Here is an 8,332-nt window from a genome sequence, read left to right as displayed (position 1 = left end):
ATGAAAATGGTAAAAAATGCTATATAAATAAAGTTCAGTTGAGTTAAGCTGTGTTAAAACGTGTGATAAACACCTAAGAAAGAACAGTTTTATATACATTCTAAATCATGAAAATCTTACAGATCTGAGAGCAGTCGTCTCAGAGACGAATGGCAGATGAGCAAAAAAAAATATGTCTTGCAGATGCCTGACAAATTAAACACGGCCTGATTCAAAGTGATTTCTTTTTACAAAACTATTGAAAACATTCAGAGAGTATTTCAAAGTGCAGGTTGCAAATAAACCTGCAAGTAAACCCTTATTTGAGTGAACAGCTGTACTCAGCAGTGCACGTACATCTTTAATAAAAAAAATTATACCAAAGCAGCATTAACATTGTACCAATACATCCAGTATACCATAATAGTGATAAAACTGACCACAATAAAGATAACATACAGAATAAAAAGAAAGCGGTCGATGACTTGACCCAAATGCACCCACTCATCTTCAGTCTTATTGCTATTAAAATGTCCATCGACCTGTTGACGGATGGAGAGTAACTCTTGGCTTATCTTTTTCAGTTTTTGAATGTTGGGTGGAGTCGTGTGGACGACTTCAGTCTTTGGGATTTTAACAGGAACAAAGCGACTGGTCTCATTTCTGTACTCTGCAGGTAAAAGAGAACTTGACATGAATTCGCTTTAAAGAGTACGTAACATGAGATCATGAAAATGACATTTCATGCAGTCTGTTATGTTGCTGTGTTTGAAAGTAAGTGTCTGCCAGGTTGTAAGTCCGAAGGTGAATAAATAACAAAGTTATTTGCTTGTAAAAATGGGAGTCGACTCTGAAACACACAAACGAGACTTGGAATAGTTCACCCGCATATCTACGTCACTATACATAGTCCCCGCCTACGTTCTGCTGAGACTGATGCGAAAGCTTATTTCTCCTCCCCCAAACACTGTCGCTCGTTCGTGATGCGTGTGTATCATGTCTAGAGCCTGTGTTCTACGGTGTGAAACTAAGTCTGTCTTATTTCAACTACCAAAGGAAGAACGTCTGAGGGAAAAAAGGTTACAATTCATTTTTCAAACGATACCAAAGGAGTATAACCCCAGGGTTACAACCCCACGTCATTTCACCGAAGATTGCTTTAATAAGCGTTCAATGCAGTGTATGTGAAACGACGATCCTTGAAAGAGGGGGCAATACCAACTCTATTTGGACCTGTAAGCTCCACCGAATCCAAACCTGTAAGTGTGACGATTGATTTTGTCTTAACTTCAAGAAATATTGTCGTACCTTATGTCTGTGTTTAGCTAATGCATATAACGCTAACATTAGCATGTACCTTTATTTCTGGGGTGTTACAGTTTGTTTATCTGGCTATTAACTTTGCATTTTGACACATTTGCCGCACGTGCACCTATATAGATATATTTGGGTGATACTACAATCATTTTTCATAACGTCTACTTTCGGAAATGCTCTATCTACCATGACAACGCACAGTAATAGTACATAATAGTATTACTAACGTATTAACAGTATTTTAAGAAAAAAAACATTTTTTATTTCATTGATGAGCAAAAGCACAACATGCATGTTGTCACACTGGGAGTTTTTATGACAAGAGTTGTCACTTGCCCCTGACAAACATCCTGCTCCAGTCGTGGTGGAGTTTGTTGTGGATTAGCGTCTTCTGATGCTTCCTCATCAGACTCAGGGCTCAAATTGGTACGGTAAAATCGCCGCCATCTCTACACATATAATATACATGACATCCAATCACATTAAAACCGTATTCCTGTAATGATGGTAGTGGGGTTCCATTTGCGACAAATGATGAACAAGTTTGACCAATAACAACAGACTACACCATCTGACAAATCACATGACACAAGGTTAGCGGGTAGGCTGGGCCTAGACGGATGAATCGCGGAACGAATCATTTGAGAGTCAGTCAAGAAGTAAGGTACGAATAACTGCCTATTATTACGACATTATAGTGTTTTTACACATTGTAAGTACATAAACTTGTTGTTGGACACTCCATAAACCAAAGTAAGGCCTAAAAACCATATGTTAGGTACCCTTTAAAATTTGGAAGACTTTAGAAGAAATTATCTTTAATATATCAGTTTCAACAAAATTAGGTTTGGTAAAGACTCACCTTCCAGATCACAGTTTTGGTCACTTAACCACACAAGTCTGGCGATGTAGTTTAGGAAAAGCACCTTGACCCACTGAGGTAACGGTGGGTATCGACTGGACCCACACATAATATTAGTGATAAAAATCGTCTCTAGAAGACTTGCCACCATCAGCGCCAAGCAGAGAGAGAAGAAGGCATCTGAAAAGACATTGAATATAAATACAAAGACAATTTCAAAAGGTTTGAGTAGTTATAGGTACATTGAAGGTTTAATACACACTAATGAGAGGTAAGCTGTTTCCGGTGACAGGCAGCAGGTCATTCATTAACAGCAGGAATACGGTGTAACCCAAGATGAGCGTCATTTTGAAAGCTGATCGATCCGTGTTCTGAGGCGGCAGAAGAAAACTGAACAAATCCACAGCTATAAGGAAGCAACTGGGAATCAAGAGGTTCACGATGTACAGACTTGCTCGACGCCTGAGGACAATCTAAAGCAAAAGAAACAGAATTGAGCACTTAACCATGCCAAATTTTACACAGCGCACGTGACTTTTTTCTGCAATAGCTAAATGATCATACGTAGTAAATAAGTGCATCGAATGACTTGTTCGCTTCGTCTGGAGGTACCGAAGGTTTTTCAGCACGCATGTCGACAAGCTCCCATTCTCCCTTGGTAGTCATCACAGACATGGATTTCTTAAATGTTGTCTCCACTGGTTCAGCAAAGAACAACTGAAGATCCATCACTGAGATGAAGAGAAAACACACTGGAGATCATCTCACAGGAAGTTATACGTGAACATTTCCCCTTCAGTTGAGTAAACTTACCCATGTGGTGGTATGAATTAAAGGTGAATGTGCAGTTCTGAATATCAAATGGAAACGTGTAGATGTCCATGTTACAGGAACTAATGACATGAAATGGAAGACTATCGTATATCTTGCCGTTATGATACACGTAGAGGTAATATGTCTCTGGGACTCTGTTCTCATCAATGCTTTAAAGTAAAAGATGGCAGTATATAGGTAAAGATATTAGGTCATGTTATTTTTCCTAATATTGATTCAAAACATCATTTAGTTTTTTAATGACATTAAAAATCAAGTATTTAGCCATAGAAAATGTACTCAGAGAGCATTATCACTATCAGTCAAAAGTATAGAAAATTTGAAAACTATTTTAAAGTAAAACACAGTAAACCGGCCACTTGGCTTATTTGTGGTCATTATCTTATATGTGACCCTGGATCACAAAACCAGTCTTGAGTAGCACTGGAGCATTTTTAGTATTGTAACATTGTATGTGTGTAAAACAGTGTGACACATTGTACGTGATAAAATTATCGATTTTTCTTTTATGCCAAAAATCATTCGGATATTAAGGAAAGATATTTTGATGCCATTAAGACATTTTTTGTAAATTTCCTACCCTAAATATATTGAGTGGATGGCCTGCTAACAACTTTAAAGGCGGTTTTCTCAATGTTTCGATTTCTTGCACCCTCAGATTCCACAGTTATAAACGGTTGTATCTCTGCCGTATATTGTCCTATCCTTAACAACCCATACATCAATAGAAAGCTTAATTATTTAGCTTTCAGATGATGTAAAAATGTAAATTTCAAAAAATAAGACTGGTTTTGTTGTCCATCCCTTGTGTGATCATATGTAATGTGAAAATTAAAAAAAATATGATAAAACTGGTGGTGTTGTGTACATTAACAACAGCTGTTTAAATAAAAATACATATAAGGGACTAATATTTAGGGTTTTATAAGATAGAAAATGTGTCCACACTATGTAAACATTAAATTGAGGCACAGGTCCAGTTATTCATACAGTAACTCACAATTGATTAATGACAACATCAGGCATCCACAGTTCCTCTCTTGGCAGCGAGATTCTGTCTGTTCCACATTCAACAGGATCCCAGCTTAACCCTTCAATCTGCCATGACTACAAACAACAATTTTATTACTAATGGTTTTCATTTAGATTATTGCCTGGTCAAAACACATGATCAAAGTATATGTACTGAATAATACTTATTTAAAAAAGTTTTCAGTAGGACTTACTATATCCACCCAGAGGAATGTGTTTAGCTTCTGTGCTTTTTCATCCTAAAAAAGTCACAAATTGTCCAGAAAACAAGTGACATCCAAGTACAAGTTTGAATAAAAATAACACTCTCATTTAAAGTGTGTCCTGACTGAAATTATTTTGACATGTTTTAAATAAGATATAAGAAGGAAAAAAACATTAAAGAAAAAGCAGGCTACTTTAAAGATGCAGAAATATATCATACCTTTTAGTCATTTTGGGAAAAAATTGTCATATTTAACATAATTCGTTAGTTACATTTGTGTTCTCATAAAGTTTTGATGACTTGACTATTATAGTAAAAGAATAAGTGAAGAAAATATAAGAAAAAAAAAGTTGTTTTTAATAATTTTTATTTTTTGATATAGACCCAATGAGGATGCTTCTGAAAGCTCAAGATGTTCATGTCACTATGGTTTATCTTAGTTTAAACTCTTTGAGCAATCTCCAGTGTGTAATTCATGTTAATGATGCGTGCCATAATGGTCATAGTTATTGTTGGAAAGAATTAGAATGAATGTAACTTACCACGTCTAAAATGCCATAAAGAATGAAACTAAGATTGATGTTGGTTGGAGTGCTCAAGTTAAAAACTGGCCTTATTTCAGTTCTGTCAAAGATGCTTTCCTTCAGTGCACTTAAAAGTGAGTCTGTAGTGGGTTCGGAGCAGTTAACAGTCTCTGCTGATTCTATTAATAAAGCTGGAAGAACACTTAACATTAAAATTAACATCAACGTCATAATATCAGGTGCAAATAACAATTATAAGCTTATCTATTGCATTGTCAATATGTCTGTGTGCAATAACCTGTTGATGGACAAAGTGAGTTAAGAATTGTTTGTTACTTTAAGGACATGAGACGATTGGTAGTGGGACATTATCAAACTATGGTAAAGCATTGTCTTAAAATATTGATATTATAAGTTACATTTATTTCTAAAGCTCTTTTTACAATTTCCATTGTTTGAAATGCAGCTATACACAGAATATTTGAAAACAGACAATCAAGGTACAATAAGCTATATAATTATACAGTTTTTATTATTATTTATATTATTATTAATAATAATAACAATAAAGGTGTACTAGCTAAAACAAACAACGAAGGTATCATAAGCTATATAATAATATTGTTGTTATAAATAATACTGAAAATAATGAAAATTATAATAATAAAAGTAAAATAATAATATAATAAAGGACCAACAGTCTCTAGACTTGAAATTCACACTTGTATTTGCAAAAACAAAAGTAATTTCATCTTACACTGTGTGATGAGACAGAAGATCATAAACTGGAACGCTTGAACAGCCTATAATAATAACGTCAAGAGTCACAAAATATGCTTCAATAAATCAGTTTGATTTAGATGCTTGTTGATTCCATTGCTTATTAACACAGTGGTGATCTGTAAAAGTAACAACTATACAAGTTCTGTGTCAATTCTTCCCTATAAGTTTATTTAACCCTCAACACCACCACCATATATCCATTAAATTGATAAAACTATATAAGCCTGGTCTTTTTTACTACTAATATATATAAGAGTTATAATTTTAAAAGAAAAAAAATTATTATAATAAAATAAAGTATTTCAAACACTGCAGAGTTAAAGTAAATTATTATAATAGAAAAAACTAGGAAATATTTTAAAACGATGGATTACCTGTGGCATTGGATGCAGTATTCCAGCCATTAGTGTCTTAAGAAAGTCAACTCCAAACTAAAATTTATCTTTTACCTCACAGTTTCATCATGTCTGGTCTGACAGTCCATTTGAATCCACACAAACTATATACCAAAACTGATTTGCTTACACAAACCTGAACCGACAGAAACTTCGCACCTTAACATTTCATTGCAACATAAGCTTCATGCAAAACCCAATATGCATGCTTTAAACCCTCAGTCAAATCATCAGGTGGTTTCTGTGGTATAGCGTGCTGATTTTCATATTCAGGGCTATATTTGCATTAAGACTAAACAAATATTAGTTTATCAATGAAGCACAGAATCTAATAATAACTAATGTATTATCTTTGTTTTGGGAAAGTAACAGAATGCACATTCAAAAAGGTGACATTGAGGAGCTCTTTGGCATAAAACTTTGCTTGCCATTACTAAGTTGTTCGTTTTTAAGGGGGCTTGTTTTCCTCAGAGGCTCAAGATCTGACACTTTTTTATTAATTTCCAATAACTAATTTTTAATAAGCTATAGACAATGCAAAAAGGTCAAAACAGTAATCCAAAAACAGAATGATTAGGCAGAATGATCAAAAATTGATCTAAATGATATCATAAGAAACTTTTTGGTAATGGAGTTAAATTTTCTGGAGGTGGCTCCCTCTGGTGGTTGTACGAATGAGTGTTCAGCTCAAAATTTACAAATGACATTTCACATTTTTCCCCAAAAACTTAATCTTTGTTTTCGGAATATTCTGTTGGAAACAGTTTGAAATATATTTGAATACACTTTAAATGACCAAGATTATAGTCTGTCCAAGACCCCTAAAATAGTCCTGACATTAAGAAAACCTTATTAAAACTGACCAATATATTTTTCCTTATGAACAGAATGTATTTGCACAACCCCGAGGCCATATGATCAATCGGCCAAATTGAAAATAATGGAAAAAATCTGTAATGTATTTTAGACATTCACATGTAGTGAATAATTTTCAGTCCAGGAGGTAAAATATTTTAATTAATCTCATGTTTTACAATATGTTTATGTTACATTACATTTTTTTAAAACAGTGTTATGACAGTATTATTTCACCCTAATTTAGTTCAACCCAAAACATACACTAAAAACAACATGTCATTTTTAAATATAGTTTAAGTCTTAACAGAAAACGACATCAGTTTCATTTGGCCTGACCGCAGATGCCAAGATGACAGGCTTCACAATGCGAACTTTCATGAGGTCCTTCTATTTTGTCATAACCTTTTGAGGCCCTGTTGGTGTCACCCAGGTCTTCCTTGTAGCATCTCATACGAATCTTTGTAACCAGTCTCTCGACCAGCACATCGACGTTTTCCTCCGGAAGTCTGGTTCCTCCATCTGAGCTTCATCACAACTATTACATTCCTGTTTAATGCGTCGCACCTTAATGGTTCCCTGGTTACTTGCTGAGTTCAGGTGGAAATGGAAGATCACCTGCACTTTTTTAGACCCCCAGTATCTATCACACTGAGAACAGGTGAACCTACAAATGGAAGTGAAACAAACATTTGCATTTATGCATTCGCTATTGCTTTTGCGTTTTAGCATTTGAGTTTTACATTCTTATGAGTATCTGTGCTTCATGGAAAAGAAACTGCAATAATTTTAAGAACTACATTTTTATTTTAAGTCGTCAAAATCCTCTTGTAGGATTTGTATTCAATATCATTCTTTTTTGTTGTTGTTAATCTGTGTTCTTACCCTGCGAAAGATCCAGAAATGTACTGGTACCATCCAGGAGCTGTGCCATCTGGCGTAATAGAGTCATCAAATTCAACATGCCAAGTGTGTCCATGAAGCTCAGTAGACTTTTGCCTTATAGCATTGTTCCATTTTTCTGCCATGTCATGATAGTCCTTACAGGTTTTCTTCTTTCAGTGATCTGTTAGTAATGATGCAGTGCTTGGTCTTTGCTCATGCACTTATATATACAGCTGATCTCTCGAATCATAAGAAATGAAACCGAAACTGACAAACAAACCTGAAAATCTGGTGGCCTGCGCCAAAGTCTAAAGCCAAATAATCTTATCTATGCAAGGCAGCGCAGGATCAAAGAGGGATAGAACCAACCACTGGGTGAAATTTACACAGAATATTTGGTTAAAATTGTATTAGGCAGACGGTGATGATGAAGTCCTTCAAGGTAATCCATCTGTTACATTGAATGGTATCTGATATGAATCTTTTATTGTTTTTTCGCATGTTGTGTTCTGTTCCAAGTATTTGTAATCTTGTCATGCAGGATTATTCTCTATTGTTTTATATATAACAATTGCATTTGGATGGGGTGGATTGTTTGCCTTTGCATTTAGTCATGCTCTTTTATAATGGCCTGTTAGGGTGGGGTCGTTGCAATAGAGTG

The 8,332-nt window shown here is 34.9% G+C and overlaps 2 protein-coding genes across 2 annotated transcripts; both read right to left on the bottom strand.

Annotated features, from left to right (window-relative positions):
• Positions 1 to 559: 559 nt before the first annotated feature.
• Positions 560 to 5,940, bottom strand: LOC130430692 (5-hydroxytryptamine receptor 3C-like). The gene is made up of 8 exons (XM_056759833.1): positions 5,911 to 5,940; positions 4,219 to 4,263; positions 3,993 to 4,099; positions 2,972 to 3,141; positions 2,723 to 2,889; positions 2,421 to 2,631; positions 2,159 to 2,338; positions 560 to 642 (listed from the first exon to the last, which is right to left on the bottom strand). Exons 1-8 carry the CDS (start codon positions 5,938 to 5,940, stop codon positions 560 to 562), a joined length of 993 nt encoding a protein of 330 aa, XP_056615811.1.
• A 988-nt stretch (positions 5,941 to 6,928) lies between these two features.
• On the bottom strand, positions 6,929 to 7,884 carry LOC130430434 (receptor-transporting protein 3-like). The gene is given in 3 exon segments (XM_056759550.1): positions 6,929 to 7,287; positions 7,290 to 7,453; positions 7,672 to 7,884. Coding segments are annotated over 3 exon segments (483 nt in total). The 5' UTR covers positions 7,815 to 7,884; the 3' UTR covers positions 6,929 to 7,111.
• Between the last annotated feature and the right edge of the window lie 448 nt (positions 7,885 to 8,332).

This window comes from Triplophysa dalaica, chromosome 10 (genome assembly GCF_015846415.1).
Source record: "Triplophysa dalaica isolate WHDGS20190420 chromosome 10, ASM1584641v1, whole genome shotgun sequence".
Classification (NCBI taxonomy): Eukaryota; Metazoa; Chordata; class Actinopteri; order Cypriniformes; family Nemacheilidae; genus Triplophysa; species Triplophysa dalaica.
This window is presented reverse-complemented; position numbering and strand designations above follow the sequence as displayed.

Bases quoted from the DNA above. Each gene is read 5' to 3' on its own strand.
- LOC130430692 (XM_056759833.1), bottom strand. From the start codon at position 5,940: ATGGCTGGAATACTGCATCCAATGCCACAG. The intron at 3,142-3,992 runs GTGAGTTACTGT...TTTACTTTAAAG, and splicing joins GATGTTGTCATTAATCAATT to CATTGATGAGAACAGAGTCC. The intron at 2,339-2,420 runs GTGTGTATTAAA...ATGTCTTTTCAG, and splicing joins AAACAGCTTACCTCTCATTA to ATGCCTTCTTCTCTCTCTGC.